General features: G+C 45.1%; 1 protein-coding gene across 2 annotated transcripts in view; it reads left to right on the top strand.

Annotated features, from left to right (window-relative positions):
• The window catches only part of TMEM86A (transmembrane protein 86A), a 75,039-nt gene extending 57,868 nt beyond the window's left edge, over positions 1-17,171 (top strand). For both annotated transcript variants that reach the window (XM_033928923.1, XM_033928922.1), the window contains exons 2-3: positions 4,262-4,526; positions 13,107-17,171. In XM_033928923.1, coding sequence (XP_033784814.1) covers positions 4,262-4,526; positions 13,107-13,534 — 693 coding nt within the window. In that variant the 3' untranslated portion in view covers positions 13,535-17,171. The remainder of the gene's footprint in view (positions 1-4,261; positions 4,527-13,106) is intronic.
• The last annotated feature ends 9,009 nt before the right edge of the window (positions 17,172-26,180 follow it).

Genomic DNA, 26,180 nt, shown 5'->3' with positions numbered 1-26,180 from the left:
TGAGCTGTATCATATCCTACCTACTGAGGTGTTTAAAATTCCTGATAGAAATAAACATTGACTGACTAATTTATGCAGACTCACTGCTGTGCTTCAGTTCCAGTCAACTGCAACACTTTCTGTTCAACTCTGACAGTGAATTAAGTTAAACAAGGCAATATGGGGAACAGCCATGCGACCTGTTTAACTTTAAATTTGTGTTCACGATCTTTCGTTCTGTGTCCAGTCATCTCTCTGTGGTACAGATTTTTAAAACTTTAACACGATCGTGTTTAAGTTTTGAAAATCTGTACCACAGAGAGATGGCCCTCCAATGGGAGGGGCCTTAAACAACCTGGGCCAATTAGAGACTCAGGTCCCTTCCCGGTGCATCATTTTGAAAAGGCGGGCCAGCTGGCCGGAGGAAGTAGGCATCCATCTAATTCAAGGTACGGGGAAGTGGGGTCGGAGGCAGGGGGTGTTTGGCAGCGGGAGAGAATGAGTATCTCTCCCACTGCTGGGGGGGTGGTTTGCTTGGCATCTCTCCCGCTGCTGGGGGGGTATTGTGTGGCAGCATGAGAGAATGGCATCTCTCTTGCTGCGGGGGGGAGGGAAGTTTCGCTTGGCAGCGTGAGTTGGCATTTCTCTTGCTGCTTGGGGGGGTGTTGGTTGGCAGCAGGAAGAGATTGAACATCTCTCCCACTGTTGTGGGTTGGGGTTTTTTGCGGGTTTTTTCTGCACATGTACTCACCAGTGATGGGCACAGGCAAATTTAGCGAGTCTTCGCTACTCTCTGCCAACCTCATTTACATGTAGAAATTGGGGACAAGTTACACACTATGTAACAAGAGTGAAAAGGTGCATGTATTAGATAGAAAAAATCACTCTATAGACCTGTTCAAAGGGTAAAGTTGATTGAATGATGTAACACAGTTCACCAAAAACTTGCTCAGAATCAAGGAGGGGAAAACTGGGGCGAGCCCCAGAAAAACCACCTCACAGCCCAATCATCGCATGAAAGGTAAACGGTATCATTATATCATTCCATGTATGCTTGTAAGTTTGAAAAAATAAGCACTATAATGATAGAATAGATTTTTAAAGTCCAAGAACTAAGCAAACTTAGCTTGTAGCTTGCGGGTTCCGACGTGCACGTTTCGATCCTGCCTCAGGGAACACACAGGAATTGTTGGAAAAAAACATGCGATGGGTATAGAGTTTCTGAGAAAAACAAAGTTAAAACGTCAATACTTTATTCAAAAATTAAATAAAAGACTTTTTTCACATAAAAGTTAAAGCAATTTAAACTTAGCTCACGGCTAAACAGCAAAGGGACTCACCAGGATGGACAAATGTCTCCCATATGAAAGCGCAAATGGCGCAGGTTTACTGCTTTGAAAGGTAACCAGAGCGGAATGACCGCCAAGGTTTTAAAGGACACTGTACGACGTGATCACGCACTAAAACGTGATGACGGGGTCCATGATTAAATTTTTGGAAACTTTTCAAGATGTGCCTACTCACGCCATTCTAGTGTCTTTGGACATTGCTTCATTATATACTAACATCCCACAAGATGCAGCTATTCATATCATCACATACCACCTACAACAGAAAAGTCTATCTGACCAACGGGTCCAATTTTTAGTTAGTTTAGCCAAGGTGGCTCTTGGCATGAACTACTTTCAGTTTGACCAGTCCTTTTTTGTACAAATTAAAGGTACTGCTATGGGTGCAAAAATGGCCCCCACTATTGCATGCCTATACGTGTCAGCTTTTGAACAACGGTACGTATATCCCTCTGAACATCACTCAAATCTGTTGATATGGAAACGATACATCGATGATGTATTCGCTGTCTGGTTGGGTACTCAAGAAGATTTAACATCATTTATGTTTTGGCTTAATCAAGGTGATTCCAATCTTCAGTTTTCCATCAACTCTGATAAACATGTACTTCCGTTTTTGGACATAAATATTTCTTTACAGGACGGCAAGTTTTCTACCACAATCTTTAGGAAATCTACAGATAGAAATACCTTACTCAGGTATGATAGTCATCACCCGAAACATTTGCGTGATAATATCCCTACGGGGCAGTTTTTAAGACTCCGTCGTTTATGTTCCACTCAAAATGACTTTGTGCACAAAGCTGAAGATATGAAACACCGTTTTATTGAACGTGGGTATCCTCCCTCTGTTGTCAAAAGGGCTTATAAAAGAGCTTTATTTGCCCAAAGAGATGTGCTGTTTTCACCTTGCAACAGGGAGTCTGAATCTGAGTCTTCTCCAGTGTGTGTTATTCCTTATTCACAGCAAGCTTTTAAGATCAAACGTATCATAAAATCACACTGGAGTATATTACAACATCACGATGTGTTCCGGGAGTTTCCTCGTTTCGCCTACTCACGTAGCCGGAACCTCAAACAATGCCTGACAAAATCTCAATTTCTATCAGAGGGTCCTGCATTGAGCCCCCCTGGAAGCTGTCATTCTCCTTGCTTGTCCTGTAAAGTTTGCCCGTACAGTGTGCCCCTCACCAGCATCAATTTACCCTCGTGGATGTACAAACGTACCAACATACCCTCCACTAATTGTTCCACCAGTGGGGTTGTGTATGTCATCCAATGCCCGTGTGATAAACTATACGTGGGACATACCATCAGAAGCATCAAAACGCGTATTGGGGAACATCTTAGTAGAATATCCACTCGAGTAATGGAAGCTCCACTCACCCAACATTGGGTGAGCGAAAACCATCCCCTCACTTCAATGAAGTTTTCTGTTCTGGAAGTTCCAGTGTTACCCCGCGGTGGTAACTTAAAAGCAAAATTACACGTAAGGGAGCAACATTGGATTTTCAAACTTAACACCTTACATCCACTAGGTCTTAACAGTGAGATTGAGTGGCGGGTTTTCTTGTAATTCAGTTTTTTGTACTTCAGTTTTTTGTACTTCAGTTTTTGTTATTTAGTTTTTGTAATCTAGTTTTTGTTATTCAGATCATTCAGATTTTTCTTTTTATTTTTTATTCTCCTTTTTCATTTTATTCTTCACTTTTTTATTTGTTGTTTTGATTGACAGTACCCCTTCAGTCTCTCCGGCACCTGATTCATTCATAAGTATTATGACGTCATCACGTTTTAGTGCGTGATCACGTCGTACAGTGTCCTTTAAAACCTTGGCGGTCATTCCGCTCTGGTTACCTTTCAAAGCAGTAAACCTGCGCCATTTGCGCTTTCATATGGGAGACATTTGTCCATCCTGGTGAGTCCCTTTGCTGTTTAGCCGTGAGCTAAGTTTAAATTGCTTTAACTTTTATGTGAAAAAAGTCTTTTATTTAATTTTTGAATAAAGTATTGACGTTTTAACTTTGTTTTTCTCAGAAACTCTATACCCATCGCATGTTTTTTTCCAACAATTCCTGTGTGTTCCCTGAGGCAGGATCGAAACGTGCACGTCGGAACCCGCAAGCTACAAGCTAAGTTTGCTTAGTTCTTGGACTTTAAAAATCTATTCTATCATTATAGTGCTTATTTTTTCAAACTTACAAGCATACATGGAATGATATAATGATACCGTTTACCTTTCATGCGATGATTGGGCTGTGAGGTGGTTTTTCTGGGGCTCGCCCCAGTTTTCCCCTCCTTGATTCTGAGCAAGTTTTTGGTGAACTGTGTTACATCATTCAATCAACTTTACCCTTTGAACAGGTCTATAGAGTGATTTTTTCTATCTAACCTCATTTACATGAGCATTTTTTGGAGAATGACTTGCTTTTTTTTAATTTGCTACCAGAACGGCTGCAATAGCAGACCGTTGTTTTTTTAATGCGGTTTTTGAGAATCTAGAACTGTGTTCTTAGGTCCTTGTACATTGCTTGCTTAAAGTTGTGTAGCTATTCATTTGGATCTCTGTACATCCAGCTGGTAGTAGACTGGACTTCTAACACTGAGCAGCATGTCAACACAAGGGATTATTAATATTACAGTGCCTTGTGTTAAGAGTGGCTGAAAGCAATTGAAATTGTGTAATCCATGCTTTAAACTGCCTCCTCCCCTCTAGTTATCCCATGATTTCTAAATAAAAGTGTCTGATTGTTTGTGGAGGCTGAAAATTGTGTTAGAGTTCAGGAAGATTTTGATCAGCCCAGAGAGTGCTTACCAAATGGATTGTGCTAGCAGAGCAAAAAAACTATTTTAAAACTGAGGTCTGATGACCGTAACACAGTTTTCTTTGGCTCTCAATTATTCTTTTATTAACCAATTCACTTTCCTTCTAGGTGAAGAGTGAGGGCCCAAAGCTGGTCCCCTTTTTCAAAGCCACTTGTGTGTACTTCGTCCTCTGGCTGCCAACGTCTACTCCCTCCTGGTTTAGCGCCCTCATCAAGTGTTTGCCCATCTTCTGCTTGTGGGTTTTTCTTTTGGCCCATGGCATCAACTTTGTAGTAGCCCATCAGAGTGTTAAGAGGATCTTTGCTGGACTGATATTCTCAGCGCTTGGTGATGCCTTCCTCATCTGGCAAGAACAAGGTTACTTTGTTCATGGTAAGTCTTAGCAGTACTAACTGGGAAGAAGACACATGGCCAAGCCATCAAGGACTATTCTGACCATATTTCAGTGAGCCTCGTATTGGATGAGAGAGAAATGCAAGTTATAGTCAAAGGTAATGCAGAGATGCCACATCTCACTCATTAGTAGCGTATCACACTCATTTGAATGCGTGGAGAGCTCGCTCCTGCCTGGTAAACCGCTGGACCACCAGGGATTCAAACAGGCATGCGAGGGAGGCGGAAGGGAGGTAAAAAATTGTCAGAGAAGGGAGGGATCTCTTCTGTCCCAGCCCACCACTGGACCACCAGGTTATATGGCAGGCCCAGTGGAAGCCTGCAACAAATCCTGGAGAGGGGCGAGTAGGCACTGACCCGAATTTAAGCAGAGCCCCCCATTTTTGGACCATTTTTTTGGCCCCAAAATCTTGTCTTATATTCGAGTAAATATGGTACTTAAAAGACAAGTTTTAACTTTTCCAAGGCTTTGAAGAACAAAATATTTTATGGTGGCTTTCTTCATTTCCTTCTTAAGCCTTCAGTTTCATTTTTTGGGGTGGTAAATCTCACTGTTTGGGGTGGTCTACCTTTGGCATCTATGAGTAATGGAAGAAAGTCAGTGCAGCAGAAAAATTAATAAGAGCTTTCCCATGTCTGATACATTCATGTCTGATACGAACAGTATTGCACTTGGATTGCTGAGACCATTTTGATGAGGGGAACTTGGCACTCAAATTAAGCTGTAAAAAATGGTCCCATCTACAACACAGTTGTACTAACACAAAAATCGCAATGCTTTAATTAGACTTTCATTGCAAATAATCTGTACTGTGGTAATTCTTAACCCTTTCTAAGCAACATTTTGGAATAGACGTCCTGGATTTATGAACAGATATTAAATATTACTTGAGTGCTTGCTAGGTATCTTTGGTTATACTTATTATTGAATCAATTATGAGTCTCCAATTGCTACATCGTGCCTGTTACTCTCCTGGAATTCTTTCCTTCCCATTTATATGTTTATGTTGTCTCAATGTGTCTTTTTTTATTTGGAGGAGAATAGAGCAGCATTGAAATATTCTGTTAGTTTGTAATGAACTAATTATACAATGAAACACATTATCCCAGGACAAGCAGGCAGCATATTCTTGACTGATGGGTGACGGCACCGAAACACATTATGGTACTACAGTATAGTAATTAGCTATTTCTTTCGACAGATTTCAAAAGATGTATTTTTTTAGTTACCACAGAGTGACACTGTCCCATGGCAAAAGATACTGTCATCATGCTTCACCACCACTAGCTAGCAGTACACATAGCAACCAGTTGTAATTATACAGGTGTTACCATACACAACAACCATTAAGAAAACTATAGGACTCAGTCATTAGTTTTCAAAGTGTTTACAACAAAGAAAATATGTAATAAATTGGATTCTAGCTATGTATTATGTATATTGGCATTAGATAAGAACATAAGAAGTTGCCTCCGCTGGGTCAGACCAGAGGTCCATCGCGCCCAGCAGTCCGCTCCCGCGGCGGCCCATCAGGTCCATGACCTGTAGGGTGATCCTTGTCTAAATCCTTTAATCCCCCTTGTCCTTCTATCTGTACCCTATCATAACCTATCTCTACCTCTGTCTATATCCCTCAATCCCCGTATCCTTCAGGAATTTATCCAATCCTTCTTTGAAACCCAGTAGTGTACTCTGTCCTATCACAACCTCCGGAAGCGCATTCCAGGTGTCCACCACCCTCTGAGTGAAAAAGAATTTTCTAGCATTGGTTCTAAACCTGTCCCCTTTCAATTTCTCTTGAGTACCCCCTTGTTCTTGTGGTTCCCAATAGGCTGAAGAATCTGTCCCTTTCTACCTTCTCTATGCCTTTCATGATCTTGAAAGTCTCTGAGTCTCCGCTTTTCCAGGGAGAAGAGCCCCAGCCTTTCTAACCTGTCTGCGTATGAAAGGTTTTCCATACCTTTTATCATTTTCGTCGTTCTTCTCTGAACTCTCTCTCAAGTATCGCCATATCCTTCTTGAGGTACGGTGACCAATATTGGACACAATACTCCAGATGCGGGCGCACCATCACGCGATACAGCGGCATGATGACTTCCTTTGTCCTTGTTGTAATACCCTTCTTAATAATATCCAACATTCGGTTTGCTTTCTTTGAGACTGCTGCACATTGTGCCATTGATTTCATTGTTGTGTCCACCAGCACACCCAAGTCTTTTTCAAGGTTACTTTCCCCTAGCACTGATCCCCCCCATTTTGTAGCTGAACATCAGGTTCTTTTTCCCTATATGCATGACCTTGCATTTCTCTATATTGAAGTTCATTTGCCATTTATTTGCCCACTCTTCCAGTTTGTTTAGGTCCCTTTGTAGGTTTTCACAATCTTCCGCGGTTCTAACCCTGCTACAGAGTTTGGTGTCATCCGCAAATTTTATAACTTCACACTTCGTCCCCGTTTCTAGGTCATTTATAAATACATTGAACAGCAGCGGTCTGAGCACCGACCCCTGCGGATCACCACTCGTGACCCTCCTCCAGTCCTCCAGATCCCTAGTGTGTGTCAAGTTAGAATATAAACTTGTATTGTAAAATTTACTGTAACTGGCAAATTGTATCCTGCTAATTGCATATTATGTATGTTTAACCTGTAACCCGATCTGAGTTCTTTGGAGAAAACGGGATAGAAAACAAATAAATAAAATGAATTATATTTGTGAATCACTAAGAGGCTGCCTCACAGGGTAGAGGTGTGGCAGCAATGGGGTAGGGAAAGTATCATGAGGGACCAATGAAGACCATGCCTCATAGAATTAATTATCCCAGGACAAGCAGGCAGCCTATTCTCACATATGGGTGACGTCATCGACGGAGCCCGGATGCGTAAGCCTCGCAAGCAGACTTGCTTGTAGAAACTAGAAGTTTCAAGTTGACCGCACCGCGCATGCACGAGTGCCTTCCTGTCCAGCGTATGGCGCGTCTCCTCAGTTTTCCGCAGAGCCTAAAAGTCCGTCTTTGACTCTCTGCATTTAACTTTTCACTTCGTGCCTTCCCTACACTGCGGTTTGTGTTTTTTTCTTCACGAATCGCTGTCCGTATGTTCTTTATTTTATTTGAGTTAAAAAAAATAAAAAAATTTTAGCTCTTCCTTTCGGCTGCCGGGACAGGCTGCTCAGCCGCAGCCCAGGGGCTTCGACCTTGCAGCAGCCGTTAGTCCTTCTATTTCCCGGCCATTGACAGGCTTTAAGAAGTGTAGACAGTGTCAACGTTCGATTTCTCTCACGGACCCTCACACCAAGTGCCTCAAGTGCCTTGGACCACAACATCATCCGAAGTCGTGCGAACACTGTGCTACTCTTCAACCTCGAGCCCTTAAACGTCGTCAACTTTCGGTGGAGAAGCTCTTCCAGATGGATTCGTCCACATCTTCGACTTCGAAACCCACCTCGGTCTTGCCTTCGACCACCTGCCTCCACCACTTCGACTTCAAGCCTCATCAGACCTTCCTCATTTGCAGGCTCTTTCCTCGACGACGTCTACTACATCTTCCCCTGTTTCCTCAGGTCAGATAGCTCAGCAGACAGTTCCACCGGTAGTGCTTAAGGTGCCTAAGACTTCTAAGTCAAAGCACATTTCCACTGCCTCAGTGGAACCTTCAGCCAAGGCAGGTGGTCTGGTTTCAGACACGGATCCATCTTTGCCGGCTTCTTTCCAGACCATGTTAGAACAGCAATTTCTTCAGTTTCTCACCAAAATGGGACCATGATCTTCAGGTATTTCCCTACCTAGATGACTGGCTCATCAAAAATTCAACATCTCAGGGGGTTATTGTAGCGAATCAACTGACTACGTGGTTCCTAAAAGTTTGGGATTCGAAATCAACTTCCCCAAATCCCAACTTCAGCCCTCACAGAATCTACAATTCATCGGAGCTGTTCTGGACACTGTCCAACTCAGAGCATTCCTTCCGCAACAACGTCTGGAAGCTCTCCTTCAACTTTGTCATGCAGTGTCTTCCTGCTCTTCAATCTCAGCAAGACACATGATGGTACTCCTAGGACATATGGCCTCCACAATACACGTGACTCCTTTTGCCAGACTTCACCTCAGAATTCCTCAGTGGACCCTGGCATCTCAATGGACGCAGGTTTGCGACCCACTTTCTCGACACATAACAGTCACTCCTTCTTTGAAGCAGTCTCTCCGTTGGTGGATGCTCTCTTCCAATCAATCCAGAGGCTTGCTTTTTCAAACGCCCCCTCATCAGAAGGTCCTCACGACAAATTCTTCGACCTACGCTTGGGGTGCTCATCTCGATGGTCCCCGTACACTGGACCAGTATGGATCCGTCGATGTCACATCAATCTGTTAGAACTCAGAGCGATCTTCAAGGCTCTCAATGCTTTTCAACATAACTTCATGACCTGGTAGTCCTCATTCGGATGGGCAACCAAGTTGCCATGTACTATGTCAAGAAACAGGGAGGGACGGGATCTGCCTCCCTTTGTCAAGAAGCTCTGAAGGTTTGGGACTGGGCAATCCGCCACAATACCTTCCTCAAAGCTGTCTAAATCCAAGGGGCGAAGAATTGCTTGGCGGACAACTTGAGTCGTCTTCTGCAACCTCACGAATGGACACTTTACATTCACCACATTTCGTCTCTTCATCACATTTTTTCACAGTGGGGAACACCTCAGATAGACCTCTTTGCAGCTCCCCACAACTACAAACTGCCTCAGTTCTGCTCCAGGATATATTCTCCTCATCGCCTCGAGGCAGATGCTTTTCTTCTGGAATGGATGAATCTTTTCCTCTATGCATTCCCTCCATTTCCTCTCATTCTCAAGACTCTGGTCAAGTTGAAGAACGATCATGCCATCATGATTCTGATTGGTCCTCAGTGGCCGAGACAACCTTGGTACACTCTTCTACTTCCACTCAGAAGCAGGGAGCCATACCTTCTACCAGTTTTTCCTTCTCTGCTTACACAGAATCAGGGAACTCTGCTTCATCCCAGCCTACAGTCTCTACACCTGACAGCTTGGTACCTCTCCACATAACTCCTCTTCAGTTTTCTTAACTTTTCAGAGACGTTTAAGAGGCTTCTTGGAACCTACCACTAGACAATGCTATCACCAAAAATGGACTACATTTTCTACGTGGTGTTTTTCTCATGATAAGGAGCCTCAACATTCCTCCTTATCTTCTGTTTTGGATTACCTTTTGCACTTATCCACTTCTGGTCTCAAATCTACATCGATCCAAGTCCATCTCAGTGCAATTGCGGCTTTCCATCAGCCTATAGAAGGGAAACCCCTCTCTGCTCATCCGGTGGTTTCCAGATTCATGAAAGGACTTTTAAATGTCAATCCTCCTCTCAAACCGCCTCCTGTGGTTTGGGACCTCAGTGTTGTCCTTGCTCAATTGATGAAGCCTCCATTTGAACCAATTGACAAGGCTCATCTGAAGTATCTCACTTGGAAAGTGGTGTTCCTCATTGCCCTCACTTCTGCTTGCAGAGTCAGTGAGCTGCAAGCTTTAGTTGCTGACCCACCTTTCACTGTGTTCCATCATGACAAGGTGGTCCTCCGTATTCATCTTAAATTCCTCCCTAAAGTGGTTTCAGAATTTCATCTCAACCAATCTATTGTTCTTCCCAAAGCCTCATTCTCATCCTAGAGAATCAGCTCTTAATACTCTGGACTGTAAACGTGCTTTGGCCTTTTATTTGGAACGCACCAAACCACACAGAACTGCTCCTGAACTTTTTGTCTCCTTCGATCCAAACAAGTTGGGACATCTGATCTCTAAGCGTACCATCTCCAACTGGATGGCGGCTTGTATCTCATTCTGTTATGCCCAGGCTGGATTACCCCTTCACAGTAAAGTCACAGCCCATAAGGTTAGAGCTATGGCAGCTTCAGTAGCTTTCCTCAGATCTACACCTATTGAGGAAATTTGCAAAGCTGCTACTTGGTCCTCGGTTCATACCTTCACTTCTCACTATTGTCTGGATACTTTCTCCAGATGGGATGGCCAGTTTGGCCAGACAGTATTACAAAATTTATTCTCCTAAATTGCCAACACTCCCACCATCCCATTCTGGTTAGCTTGGAGGTCACCCATATGTGAGAATAGGCTGCCTGTTTGTCCTGGGATAAAGCACAGTTACTTACCGTAACAGGTGTTATCCAGGGACAGCAGGCAGCTATTCTCACAACCCACCCATCTCCCCTGGTTGGCTTCTCTGCTAGCTATCTGAACTGAGGAGATGTGCCCTACGTTGGGCGGGAGGGCACTCGCGCATGCGCGGTGCAGTCAACTCAAAACTTCTAGTTTTTACAAGCAAGTCTGCTTGTGTGGCTTCCGCATCCGGGCTCTATCAATGACGTCACCCATATGTGAGAATTATTCCATCCAAGACACCGTTTTAGTTCAGTTGCTAAATGGCTCGGGTACCAGCGGAAGAAAGCTCTGCCAGAGATGCAAAACGTTGTCCACGCATAGGTGTTTCAACTTTTGGAAAAGGTCGAAGTCTGGTAGACTCATATCTGGACTGTAGGGAGCATAAGGTAACACCTCCCAGCCTTATTCACGTAGTTTTTCAGTGACGAGTGGAGAGTTTCATCTTCCCCACGACCAAAACAATTTCAATAAGCTCAATCAAAACTCAAACAAATGATGATTTTTGCTTATGATCATGAAGGCATCATCACAGACAAAGTTCCATGTGGAAGAAGTGTCACAGCAGTGTATTATCATGATTTTTTTTGCAAAAAATGAGCAGAAAAATGCAGAATATTGACCTCAGTTGCTCTTGGCTGGGCCACTCATTCTTCACGACAATGCTCGCCCGCACATGTCATTTAAAAACTACACAAATACAGCTGGGTGGTGTTACCTCATGCTCTCTACAGTCCAGACATAAGACCACCAGACTTTGACCATTTTCCAAAGTTGAAACAACCTATATGTGGACATTGTTTTGCATCTCTGGAAGAGCTTTCTTCCGCCGGTAACCGAGCCATTCGGCAACTGAACTAAAACGGTGTCTTGGATGGAATAATGAAGCTTCCTGGACGTTGGGACTCGGTCATTGCAAAGCAGGGAGACTATATTGAAGGATTGTAAAGAAATACAGTGGTACCTTGGTTTACCAGCATAATCCGTTCCAGGATCATGCTCGTAATCCAAAACGCTCGTTTATCAAAGCAAAGTTCCCCATAGGCCTTAATGTAAACTCAGAAGATTCGTTCTACAACCAAAGTTTGCAATGGTGGCCTAGGGTGAGTACCTGCCTGCGGGTGCTGCAGCGATTCCAAAGTGGTGCCTTCCTTCCCTCGGGGTCCCCGTGCGGCTGCCCTCCCGCTTCGGCCGATGCCTCGGCCGTCCGTCAGCGCCTCCCGGCTCCCAATCCAAGCCGTCCTGCGTGCTTGTACGTGGTTAGCGTCTTGTCGGGGCAGCGGCTGACTTAGGAGAGGAGAGGTGAAGCTGCGCGCATGCTCGTTCAGGATGGCCAGCTTGGATGGGAGCCGGGAGGCGCTGATGGACGGCAGAGGCATCGGCCAAAGCGGGAGGTCTGCTGCACGGGGGCCCTGAGGGAAGGAAGGCACCACTTTGGAATTGCTGCAGCACCCGCAGGCAGGTATTCACCCCTGGGCCACCATTGCTGAGTGCTCGTTTATCGGGGCAGTGCTCGGTTTACGAGACAAAAGTTTGCTGATTGTTTTGCTCGTCTTGCAAAGCACTTGCAAACCGGTGCACTTGTAAACTGAGGTACCACTGTACTTTAAAAAAACAAACAAACATGTAAATTTTTTAAAATAGTGTGCATTATTTATGAAATGACTTTCGTATATGCCCACCTACAAAGTTCATGCCATGTGAAATGCTGGTGTCCTTACAGAATAGCACCTTGACATGTATACAGTTTCCATAAAAAATGGAACCCCTTACATAGTTTCAAAATACTTTGTAATTATTTAAATATTTAGTATGACCTTTGAAAATACATTAATATAATGTTTTTTTCCCCTTAGTGTTCAAAGTGTCTTCCTTCAACCTTGACACATTCACAAAGGGCTCCTTTTACTAAGGTGTGCAAGTGTTTTTAGTACGCGCTAAAGATTAGCGCGCGCTAACCACGTGGTAAATGAAAAATACTAACACAAGCTCTATGGAGGCGTTAGCGTTTAGCGCGCGTGCTAAAACTGCTAGCGCACTTTAATAAAAGGAGCCCAAAGTCTTTAATGCCACTGAGCTGTTAGCTCAATTAATTCTTGAGGTTTCATTAATTAAGAGCTCAACTGTTTTGTGAGCTCAATGTGCTGGAGATCCATCCTGTTGGAAAATAAGGTACTCGGAAATGTCTCAATTTCAGGCAAGTTTCTGCTGCAGTAGGATGTTTTGGGGTTATTTGGGAAAAATAGGGCACTCTGCGCATTTTTATAGAATTTCCCACTGATGTCTGGATCAGGATGAAATAAAGCGTGGATGTTCTGTCCATGGTATAGAAGTGTAACCCTGTTCTACTTCACTTATCTTCATTCTTTTCCTTCCAGGTTTGCTCATGTTTGCTATCACACACATTTGGTATTCTGCAGCATTTGGGATGAAGCCATTGGATCTACGAGCTGGCATTGTCATGGCCTTCATCTCGGGTTTTCTTTACACTTTCCTCTACTCCTACCTCTCAGGTCCCTTCACCTATCTGGTGGCCGTTTACACCGCCTTGATCGCCTTTATGGGCTGGCGTGCCATTGCCGGAATCCAACTTTGCAATGACCTTTGGACTTGGACCAAACTCTCAGCCTGCATCGGCGCAGTGCTTTTCATTGTGTCTGACTTGACCATCGCAGTTAATAAGTTCTGTTTCCCTGTGCCCTGCTCACGTGCTATCATCATGGCCACCTATTATGCAGCTCAGATGCTGATTGCTCTCTCTGCTGTGGAGATCAGAGACGAGAGCGATTTCCAAAAGAAGAAGTAAACCGTCAGTCAACTGCTGCATGGACAGTGTGGGTAATAGAAAGGGTATATGTACTCATCACTGTGGGATCTATACTGGTAAATGGGATTCAACTTCACCGAATCAGTTTTCTTAACTGGCTTTTTTAAAATCTCAGTTTAGGGGATAAATGTGTCAACAGCCAGGACCATTAATGTAGTATTGAGCTGTTTGTACTGATAACATATGCCTTTCTGAACGCTTCAGGACTCCTTGATAATATCATATTGTGAGGTTTTCCTGAAGTTGGATAATAGGGAAGATGAAGGAAATTTTTTCATGGGTTTTTTTTTTTTTTTCTTAAAAGACGTTGCACATTTCCATTTTAGTCCATTGTGGACTCTGAAGAACTTAGAGAACATAAGGGATAACTAGAATCTCAAACAAATCCAAGTTAGCAGAATTAATGCAAAGAGGGGAGGGGGGCACAGGTTCTGACCATGCTTATGTAATTCATGCATGGACAGTGAAGTTTTGTGGCATTTACAATAGATTTTTTCACTGGGAGCCCTAAGCAGCATTTTAACTCCTACCCTCTCTGAAGGATTCTCAGGCCTTGAAATGAAGTGACAGGTCTCTTGTGTGCTTCACAACTTTGTATGTTGCATTTGCAGTTGAAGGGAACCATCATATATTTTTACTGAGAGTACTGGATAAGAGGATAATGTCCAGTATTTGCCAGAAAACGAAGTGTAATTAGGAGCTAGTGCTACTTTTTATGCATTAGTGGCTCTTATTTTTATGAAGATTCCAGTGTAAAGTGAGCTCCTACTGCTATTGCTCCTCCTACTGCTGCTGATAATTTAGATGTTTCTTCATTCCAGAGGTTAATTCTGTTTGGAGATAGAAACAAAATCCCATTTCTTTCAGAACAAATCAGTATTGGTCTTAGTACAATCGATTTGACTTGATCATCAGCAGCTAAAGTACTTAGGGACTGATGCTCAAAACCTAATGCTGAAGTTAAATGCAATTAGTGCTGGACTAGTGTGTACAGAATGTTCAAAGGGCTCTAGCATGAGAAACATGCATGCCAAAGAAGGCTATAAATAGGTTTTAAATGTACTCAAATGGATGTTATGTCATTTGGTTCCAATACTTAGTAAACAGTGCAGAAACAAATGCTGCCCTTAATGCTGGAAACTTAAATATCAACTTGGGGACGGTGTTAAAGTTGAAGTTATTGAAGAGAGGATTTCTTCAAAATTCCTCATTTTAAACTGCTGGTGGGGGTTTTTTTTTTCTTCTTTTTGAAACAGAAGGAAGCCTGTGCAGCCTATAAACGCTGCTAGTGAGAAACAACAGTGTGCAAGTCCGAGCAAAACAAAGTGCAAGCACACACCAGAACAATTCTTCTGAGCTTAAATATGAGCCTTTCAAGTAAAAACAATTTTTGAAACGCTTGTACTGTATTTCAAGGTGCGGCGCCAATGTGTGCTTGCACTTCCAGTCTTGCCTGGGTATGTGCACAACAGCTGTGTTTACCATGAGACTCTTGTGCATATGTGCCAGGGATGTTCCTTCCCCTAATTTCAGTTTTATAGCATAGATATTTGAATATCATTTCTTTTGAGCATTGGAGATTTAGGTTTCTATGCTGTTTGCACTCTGGGGTCTGTTCTGTTGACTTTAGCGCTAGACCTTTGAGTAGGAAATTAGAATCTGTACATAATCTCTCCTTTCTCATATAGATAAGGGGTTTAGAGTTCAGAATAGTTGGATCTGGTCCCCCTACCCCTCACGTCTTCAGTACCTATTAGGATAGTGCAATGGACTGTAACTATCCCCAGTTTAGAGATCTATAAGATGTGATTCAAAAAGCAGGGATGTGGTGTCAATACCCAAAACCTTCTGACTCCTTTATTTATATATCTATTTAGGAGTTTGCAGGGTCTAGGACATAGCTCGCAGGTATAGGGGCAAACTTTGTCCCTGTGTCATTCTCTATGTGCCACTTTCACTAATATAAACATAAAATATATTACGTTTTGTATCATTTAAGAACTTGATATCAAAATATGTTTAAAGTAAAACATATTCTGAAACCAATGGGTTAATCGGATTATTATCTGTGAAATAAGAAAGTTAAGCATTATAATATTTGCGTGACATACAATTTAGGAGTCCAAGTTTGAGTCGGCACATTTTCACTGACTCTGACTCCACAGCCCTAAAATTGCTTCCAACTCCATGACTCTGTCTTCACAGCCCTGGTAAGAAAAAAAATGACTCAGATGGTAGGCCTGTAAGTATTTGTTCAGATATACCATAAACTGACATTTGCTTTTCTTGGGAAGAATAGTGGCAGCTTAAGTTAATAACTTTGATTAAGCAGGTAAAAGCCCCAGTACTGTACAGCAAAGTGTTAATTTCTGTAATATAGCTTAGATATATTTCTATGCTTGTGAGAAGCCAGTAAATTCTATAAGAAGCACTTAGGCTAGGTACCTAGATCGAGGATGCCTAGCAAGACTCCTAACTTAAATCCACGCTTAAGTTAATTGTTTTTTTATAATGGGTTAAATGGCGTAATTGGCCACACCATTAAAAAACAATTGCTAATTTGAGTATGGAATACTGCGTGGCACCTAGTGACACTTAAGTCGAGGTGTTCTGTGATGCCTAACCAAGCCTACCTAAAAATTAGATGTGGTTATGGGCAGAAAATAGGAGTGGTTTACTTAGACGTTGCTAGGCGTTTGAGGTAGGTGTGGTGCCTACTTCTAGGACACCTAGCGATGCCTAAGTCCACTTGAAGGAAGATCAATTGAAGGAAGATGAAAGGAAAAGAAGAGAGAAGAATCACAAAGAATTAAGAGAAGGTGGAGGAAAGCAGAAACCAGAACTTGGACCAACACAATTAGAAAAATGAAATAACCAGACCACAAGATCAGAATATGTCAGTTTTTGGAATACTCATTTCAGAATCTCTGCTGAGCTCAGGGGTTCTGAGAAACGCTAATGATGTAAAGTATTTTTGTTGTTGAGTCTTGGTCACATTTTTTTCTTTTTTTTTTTTGGTGTGGTGGCTTATCTTTGCCCAGGCTTGCCCACCATGTTCCAACCAGTCCAGTCTTTTTCATGTCATCAAGAGGGTCTTAAATCTGTTTTGTTTTTCCAGTACAGATAAATAAGAAATTGTGCTTTAGGATGGTTGGAAGTCCTAAAAGTGAAGGGGAGCTATTTATGTATTTATTTATTTTTATCAAAAATTTCCAGGAACACTTGGGGTTTCATTTTAATATAAATGCAAAGACATTTCATAAATGATATCTTACTGTAGGATGGTCTCGCCCTATTTTGGCTATTAGGAAAATGTAAATGCATGTACATGGAAATTGCAAATGTTTCTTTACTTCCATTTTGTTTGGAAAATGATTGTGAAAATATGCAGAAAGGGACTATCAGAATTACCTGTGGACTCATTAATAGTAGGCTAAAATAATTTGATTAAATATCGGGTGGTAAATATTTGTCCCATAGACGCACCATGGTGAAATATTCTTTTGTACTAGAGAATGATACGGGGAAAAATCTGTCCCCTTCACTGCTCTGTTACCGGACCATCGTCCCCCTTCACTGCCCCGTGCCCGCCATCCCCTTCACCGTCCCGTCTCTGCCATCCCCTTCACCGCCCCATCCCCGCAGCATCCACCCTTCTCTCGCCACCTCACCGTCCTTCAGCGGCCCGAGAATCTCCCTCCCCCTTACCTTCGCGGCGTAAAGAAACTTAAGGGAGGGAAGGCGCGCAGTCACCGATCGCGCATGGCCCCTTCTCTCCCTCCGGCCAAATCTAGCTCCCTCTCCCTCCCCCTTACTTTCGCAGCGCTTTAGAAAAGAAACTGATGCCAGCAAAGCCTGCCTGTGCCGCTCTGCAGTCGCGTGTGTATGGGCGGAAGCTTCTCTGACAATTGTCATTTTATAAACACAAATAAAACAGAGCAAGGTTCAACAAAACCCATTTCCCCTCCCTTTCACAAATATCCCCTTCACTATTGTGAAAACTGAACAAACCAAATTACTACAGAATGCTACATAGAAAAATCAAGCTAACAGAATACTTCAGTCACACATGGCAGGAATAATGTTAGGGGAGAGCAACTAGGGCAACTGCCCCCTGGTCAGAGAGAGAGCCCTAAGCCAGCTGGAAGCTAAAGAAGCACAGCCTGGACTTTGGGGTCCCCAGTTATGTCTAATACCAGCTCTAGCAGGATACATATTTCAAATCAGAAATATTCTAATCACAAAATATAAAATCAATTTTTTTTTTCTACCTTTTGTTGTTAACCTTTTGTTATTCTTCAAATTACATTGGTCTCAGGCTTTGGTTTTAGGTTCCTTCTGTCTTCATCGTGGCATGGCTGGCTCCTGAAGGTAAAATAGGCGCAAAAGGAGCTGGGGAGAAGATGCCAAGTCTGACAGGTGCAATTTTTTTTAACACAGGAGTAAGACTTTTTATCCCAGGACAAGCAGGCAGCATATTCTTTACGCATGGGTGACGTCACCGACGGAGCCCTCGGTACGGACCTTTTTAACTAGAAAGTTCTAGTTGGCCGCACCGCGCGTGCGCGAGTGCCTTCCCGCCCGACGGAGGAGTGCGTGGTCCCCAGTTTCTTCGTTTCCGCGGAGCGAAGAAGACGTGTGTTTTTCAACTCCGTTGAAATCCTCTTTTTGCCTTCCCGCTCGCGTTATTTTTTCATTTTATTCACCTTCGGGTACTTTTTTCTTTCAGTTTAAAAAAAAAAAAAATATATATATATATTTTCTTTTTGCTTTATTTTTCGTTCCTGCCCCGGCGGGGCCTGTTGTCACGATCCAGGCCTCGGGGTTTGATTTTGCGGAGGCCGTCTTCCCATTCATGCCCCCGCAGCCCGGTTTTAAGAAGTGCCAGCGGTGTGCACGCCCGATCTCCCTCACTGACCCACACAATTGGTGTTTACAGTGCTTGGGACCGGAGCATTGGGCGGACTCCTGCACCCGCTGTGCCACTCTTAAGAAACGCACTCTGAAGAATCGTCAAATCCAACAAAATCTACTTTTCGGCACCGGCCCCGACTATGGACTCGACTTCTTCAACTGCGGCACCGTCGAAATCGGCACCGACCACTTCGACACCACCGGCGCCAGGTAAGCCGGCTAAGAAGCCTTCCACCCTTGAGCGCCCTCCCACCTCGGTGGCGACACCAGTCCTTTCGGCTCCACGCCGCCCCAAAAAACGCTCCGCTCCGATATCGGTGAGTGCCTCGTCATCGGCCTCCTCATCGCCGGAGCGTAGAGCGGCACCCATGGAACCAAAGAAGAAAAAAGTGGTTCCGGTGCCACCCCTGGATGACCGCATTGCGGCCATCCTCCAGGATAAGTTGCAGGAACAACTCCAACAGCAACTTAAGCAGCTCTTACCCTCTATCTTGGCACCGCTGCTTTCGGTACCAGACCGGCCCGAGCCCCGCACCGTCCAACCGGTATCCACTCCATCGGTACCTTTGGACTCCTCCATGCCCATTCTCTCGGCGTCGCATCTCCATACCCAGGCCGAGACTATCGCCTTGACGACGACCGATCCTCCTCGGGACCGAGCAGGGCACCGGTCTTCCCGCGACCCTGACTGGCACCGTTCTTCCCGGGACCGAGACAGACAAAGGTCTTCATCCCCCGGTACCGTCTCGGTACGCTCAGGCAAGTCTTTGTCTAAAGCTCACCATACCGAGCCTTCCACTCCGGTCTCTCGACACGCACACACCGATGTCAGAGACCCGGACCTATGGGAAGAATCCCCTCCCGGTACCGAGGAGGATGCATCGTCGTCGGACGAAGAGCCTTCGGCCCCCGATACCACATCTAAACCTGAACAATCTTCCTTTTCTAAATTCCTCAGGGAGTTGTCGGGGGCCTTATCTTTGCCTCTGGAATCTGACTCTAAGAAGTCACAAGCTTTCCTGGAGGCATTGGATTTCGATCAACCTCCCAAAGAATTCCTAAAGTTGCCCGTGCATGATATCCTACGGGAAACTTTTTATAAAAATTGGGAGAACCCACTGACTGTCCCTGGGGCCCCCCGTAAACTGGACAGCCTCTATAGGGTTATACCAATCCCGGGATTTGATAAACCCCAGCTGCCCCATGAGTCTCTCCTGGTGGAGTCCACTTTAAAAAAGACTCAGGGCTCTAGTGTTTACGCCTCCACCCCTCCTGGCAGAGAGGGCAAAACAATGGACAAGTTTGGCAAGCGACTTTACCAGAATGCCATGCTTGCCAACAGGGCTAACAACTACTCATTCCATTTCTCATTCTACCTGAAACATCTGGTCATGCAACTCTCCGCCATGCAGAAGTACCTGCCAGAACACAAAGTTCCTCTATTCCAGCAGCATATCTCCAGCCTGCTCCAACTGAGAAAATTTATGGTGCGCTCTATCTATGACTCTTTTGAGCTCACCTCCCGTGCATCTGCCATCGCTGTGGCTATGCGCCGCCTGGCCTGGCTCAGGGTCTCTGATTTGGACGTCAACCATCAAGACCGACTAGCCAACGCCCCATGTCTTGGTGATGAATTATTCGGAGAGTCCCTGGATACCACCACGCAGAAACTCTCCGCCCATGAGACCAGATGGGATACTCTCATTAAACCAAAGAAAAAGGCTCCACCTGCTCGTCCTTACAGGCCACAGACCTCATATCAGCGCAGGTTCTCCGCTAGGCCGCTCAACCCACCTTCACAGCAACCTAGGCGGGCCCGCCAACACCAACACACCCAGGCTCGTGCCCAGTCTAATCAACCTGCCAAGCCTCTTCCTCCTGCCAAACCTTCTCAGCCCTTTTGACTCCTCTCTCCAGGGCTTAGCCAGTCTTCCACCCTCATTGCCTCTTCCTCAGCCAATCGGAGGCAGGCTCCACATCTTCCTCAGCCGTTGGGAGGTCATCACATCGGACCAGTGGGTCCTCAACATCATCCACCACGGCTACTCTCTCAACTTCCAGACTCTTCCACCAGACAATCCTCCCGTAGAGTCTGCTTCTCATTCAACTCAAACCCCCCTCCTCCTGAGGGAGGTCCAATCCCTCCTTCTTCTCAATGCCATCGAAGAAGTACCTCCGGAACAAAGAGGCCGGGGATTCTACTCCCGTTACTTCCTAGTTCCAAAGAAGACAGGAGACCTCCGTCCCATTCTCGATCTCAGGGACCTCAACAAGTGTCTCGTCAAGGAGAAATTCAGAATGCTCTCCCTTGCCACGCTTTACCCTCATCTCTCTCAGAACGACTGGCTATGTTCCCTGGACCTCAAAGAGGCCTACACTCACATCCCAATCCATCCAACTTCACGTCGCTACCTGCGATTCCAGGTGCACCATCGCCATTATCAGTACAAAGTGCTACCTTTTGGCCTCGCTTCATCACCCAGGGTGTTCACCAAATGCCTCATTGTGGTGGCGGCCTTCCTCAGGTCTCACAACCTCCAGGTGCTCCCATACTTGGACGATTGGTTGGTGAAAGCACCTACGTCTCCACTTGTGCTACAAGCCACTCATCATACCATCTCTCTCCTCCATCTTCTGGGGTTCGAGATCAACTACCCCAAGTCGCATCTGCTTCCCACGCAGCGCCTTCAATTCATTGGAGCAGTTCTCGACACCACACTAATGAGGGCGTTTCTCCCCTCCGACCGTCAGCGGACTCTGCTCCATCTGTGTCGTCAGGTGCTCCTTCATCACTCTATTTCTGCCAGACAGATGATGGTCCTCCTGGGCCACATGGCCTCGACGGTGCATGTGCTTCCCCTGGCACGACTCCACCTCAGAACACCTCAATGGACTCTGGCCAACCAGTGGTCGCAGACCTCGAATCTTCTTTCTCATCCCATCTCTGTGACATCGTCTCTTCAGCGATCTCTACAATGGTGGTTGAGCTCCTCAAATCTTTCCAGGGGCCTTCTGTTCCATCTGCCCCCGCATTCCATGATCATCACCACGGATGCCTCCCCTTATGCATGGGGAGCTCACCTTGGAGACCTACGCACCCAAGGTCTTTGGACCCCACAGGAGCGTCTACATCACATCAATTTCCTAGAACTACGAGCCATGTTCTACGCTCTCAAGGCCTTCCAGCACCTTCTTTGTCCTCAGGTTCTGCTCCTGTGCACGGACAACCAAGTCGCCATGTACTACATAAACAAACAGGGCGGCACCGGGTCTCGCCTCCTTTGTCAGGAGGCTCTCCGCATTTGGACCTGGGCCACGGCCCGCAGTCTCTTCCTCAAGGCTGTCTATATCCAGGGCGAACAGAACTCCCTGGCCGACAATCTCAGCCGCATCCTGCAACCTCACGAGTGGACTTTGGATCCTCCCACGCTCCTCTCCATTTTTGCTCGCTGGGGCACTCCGCAAGTGGACCTCTTTGCAGCTCCTCACAACCATCAGCTGCCCCAGTTCTGCTCCAGACTCTTCTCGCCTCACCGTCTGGCCCCGGATGCATTCCTTCTCGACTGGACGGATCGGTTCCTCTATGCCTTTCCTCCTCTACCTCTGATGTTGCGGACTTTATCCAAACTCCGCAGGGACGGAGCCACCATGATCCTCATAGCTCCCAGGTGGCCTCGACAACACTGGTTCTCCCTCCTGCTTCAGCTCAGCTCCAGGGAGCCCATTCCTCTTCCTGTGTTTCCTATTCTACTTACACAACAACATCAGTCTCTACTGCATCCCAATCTGTCTTCGCTCCACCTGACAGCTTGGTTTCTCTCAGGCTGACCTCTCCAGGAAATCTGTCTCAGCCTGTCCGTCTCATTTTGGACGCCTCCAGGAAACCGGCCACCCTCCAATGTTACCATCAGAAGTGGACCAGGTTCTCCTCTTGGTGCCTCCGTCATCATTACAACCCCACCTCTTTAGCGGTGGAAACTGTTCTGGACTACTTGCTCTCCCTGTCCAACGCAGGCCTCAAGTCTACCTCAATCAGAGTACATCTTAGTGCCATCACGGCATTTCATGAGCCTATCCTAGGAAAACCTCTCACGGCTCATCCACTGGTTTCCCGGTTCATGAGAGGCCTCTTCAATGTCAAACCACCTCTGAAGCCTCCTCCGGTCGTCTGGGACCTGAATGTGGTTTTATCAGCCCTCATGAAACCCCCTTTTGAGCCTCTTGCCTCAACTTCACTCAAACTTCTGACATGGAAGGTGCTTTTCCTCATTGCCATCACCTCTGCCAGGAGGGTTAGTGAGCTGCATGCACTGGTCGCCGATCCACCGTTCACTGTTTTTCACCATGACAAGGTGGTTCTGCGTACCCATCCGAAGTTCCTTCCCAAGGTAGTCTCGGCTTTTCACCTCAACCAGTCGATTGTGTTGCCTGTTTTTTTCCCGAAACCTCATTCCCACCCAGGGGAACAGGCATTGCACAGTCTTGATTGCAAGCGTGCCCTGGCTTACTATCTTGATCGTACAAGGGCTCACCGCTTGTCCCCTCAGCTCTTCCTGACCTTCGACCCTAATCGTCTGGGTCGACCGGTCTCTAAACGGACGCTATCCAACTGGCTTGCAGCTTGCATCGCGTTCTGCTATGCTCGGGCCGGTCTGTCACTGGACGGTGCTGTCACTGCCCACAGGGTGAGAGCTATGGCCGCTTCTGTTGCTTTCCTCCGTTCCACACCCATTGAGGAAATCTGCAAGGCGGCCACCTGGTCCTCAGTTCACACTTTCACTACTCACTACTGTCTGGACGCTTTCTCCAGACGGGATGGGCACTTCGGCCAATCTGTACTTCAGAATTTATTTTCCTAATGGCCAACCATCCCTCCTCCCTCTTTGTTAGCTTGGAGGTCACCCATGCGTAAAGAATATGCTGCCTGCTTGTCCTGGGATAAAGCACAGTTACTTACCGTAACAGGTGTTATCCAGGGACAGCAGGCAGATATTCTTACGTCCCACCCACCTCCCCGGGTTGGCTTCTTAGCTGGCTTATCCTAACTGGGGACCACGCACTCCTCCGTCGGGTGGGAAGGCACTTGCGCACGCGCAGTGCGGCCAACTAGAACTTTCTAGTTAAAAAGGTCCGTACCGAGGGCTCCGTCGGTGACGTCACCCATGCGTAAAGAATATCTGCCTGCTGTCCCTGGATAACACCTGTTACGGTAAGTAACTGTGCTTTACCGCTCCCACAGGGCGGTAAAAGGTCTAGTCCCCATTCCCGTGGGGCAGTGATAGGTCTTGTCCCCATTCCTGCAGTAAACCAGTTGCAAATGTCTCCATTCCTGCGGATTTACTGTGGTGACCCACGGTTTACCGCAGTAAACAGTCCCTGTGTCATTCTCTATTTTGTACTTCAGATTCATAGGGGAGATTGATTTTTTTTTTTTCAAATTTGTACATCCATAAATGTTAGGGATTTTCGTTACTAACCATTGCATTCTCCAGTGCAGCTTTTTTAAAATCACTTGTGGCTAAGAGAACAAAGAGACTGATTTCTAGAATGTTTATAAATACTGCTGAGCCATTTCTGGTTGGTGCATTGAATAATTAATAGTACTGTATTTGAAATACATTTAGTGAGTTCAGAGAGTATGAGACACTTTTAAGGAAGAACATGGTGCTTTATAAGAACTGCAGGCTTCTCATTAGGAAAGGGGAGCCTGGCTGCAATTTGCCAGTATAAATTATCCTTCAGCTGGGAAAGCAATGCTCTGTTGTTTATACATTTTAAAAAGAGAGAGGCTGTCAATTTGAAAACACTGCATTGGTCTTAAACCTGTTAGATGTACGTCAGACTGTCTCCAAGCTAGTTAACTTCCATATAGTTAAAGTTATATGAAGTAGAACATGGCACACTACTCCTTATGACCCTGGGCAAGTCACTTAATCCTCCAATGTCTCAGGTACATTAGATTGTGAGCCCACCGGGACAGATAGGGGAAATGCTTGAAGTACCTGTATGTAAAACCAATTTCAGTGTGGTATAACTACGAAAAGGCGGTAAACCAGTCCCAATCCCGTAGCATGGAATGTTGCTACTCCTTGGATTTTGGCCAGGTACTATTAAAGCCCTTAAAGTAACATGGCAAAAAGATAATATACAATCGGTAAAATTTTGGGCACACCATGGCAAGTGCTCTTTTACCATGTTTATCCATTTTTACCAGCTCAAAATGCTGAATGCTTTTCTTTTCTTTAGCATGAGTTTTGCTATATAGGATTCAGTAGAGGACAGTTTACAAAATCAGTGGAAGAGTAATATAGTTGTTAAAGTAGCAGTTTGCAACCAGGAAAGCCCAATTCAAATCCCAGTGGCTCTCCTGGCCAAGTCACACTCTCCTCCTTTGCCTCAAGTACAAACTCGGGGCTAGATCGCCTAAAAAGGCTCTTTAGTAAATGTAGTCTTAAAATTGTCAGTTCTTCAAGGACAGAGAAACACCTATTGTACAAGTATATGGTAAAAGGTAGCCAATTTGAAAATTGACCCCCCCCCCCCCAAAAAAAAAAACCAAAAAAAAACTGAGCTGTCAACTCAGTTGCAGGAGGAAAAATGTAAGCCAGTCCTCTATTTCAAATTAGCCCATTCTGATGCATTTGGGTACATATCATTAGGTAGAACAGACAAATAGTACTCTGCATTGTAACACGAGTGCAAACGCAGGCCTGGACCCCACAAAATCTCTTCTGGAGCTAGGCAACTTGGCAGCTCTGCAAAAGTGGACCTTAAGAAAGTCAGACATTTTGAATGCTTCCTTCAGGTATGTTGCAGGTATTTGGAGTGTCCAGTGAGTACTGTTCAGCTCTCAGTCGGAATAGTTGAATGTGCTTTTTCAATCCTATTTATTGGACTGTAGTTTTGTGCACCATTGAGCTTAGGTTCCAGGTATCTGGTAGCATATTTCTGGAACCACTAATCATTTTTGTTATGTTCTTGGTTGACGCTTATTAAGAGACAGTTTGATAGGATAAGGTAGAAATACTGTATAAAGTTGGAGTATTTTTTGGTAATATAGGCTAGGTTTTTAAATAGCTGCTGTTTTGAATATTTGTGGGTTTGTTCTTTGATGATATTTAGGAAGTCATCTTAGCCTTCTATCCATGGAGAGCACCCTTACTACATTTCGTGGTTTGTCTTTCTTTATGATATGTATTCCTGTGTGACGCAAAAGTTCAAGCGTTTTCTGTACCCATGGTGAAAATCAGGGATTAGACATGTACAGTTAGGTGAAGATGAGAGGGGCCCTTAACTACTTTGAGTTGGAGCCAAGAGAGTTTCAGTTAAAGTCCTAAGAGCCATAGTTGGAAAAAGCACCATATTACTGGGGAATACAATATTATTGGATTGTTCCAGTTACCATCTGAAACAGACTTTTTCATTGAATTCTGTAACTGTAACTTTGGGTTGTGAATTGTTAAAATGAGTAAAAGGGTGGAGCTGAAATGCCATTCCTGACAGTATTCCCAGTCAGTAGCAGGAAATTGTGCTGACCCTGCAAGCTGGAGGTTGAGAGACACTAGTACCATCCCTGCGACACCTCCTTGGTGCCCTTGAGCCCAGTTTGTCCAAGACAAACAGGAGACACAAACCCAAGTTGGCAGTGCCACAATACGCAGCGCTACAGCCTGAGCTGGTCCTGAATTTTGCAACTTTATTTTTGTGCTGT

The sequence above is a fragment of the Geotrypetes seraphini genome, chromosome 19 (assembly GCF_902459505.1).
Source record: "Geotrypetes seraphini chromosome 19, aGeoSer1.1, whole genome shotgun sequence".
NCBI classification, from domain to species: domain Eukaryota; kingdom Metazoa; phylum Chordata; class Amphibia; order Gymnophiona; family Dermophiidae; genus Geotrypetes; species Geotrypetes seraphini.
This window is presented reverse-complemented; position numbering and strand designations above follow the sequence as displayed.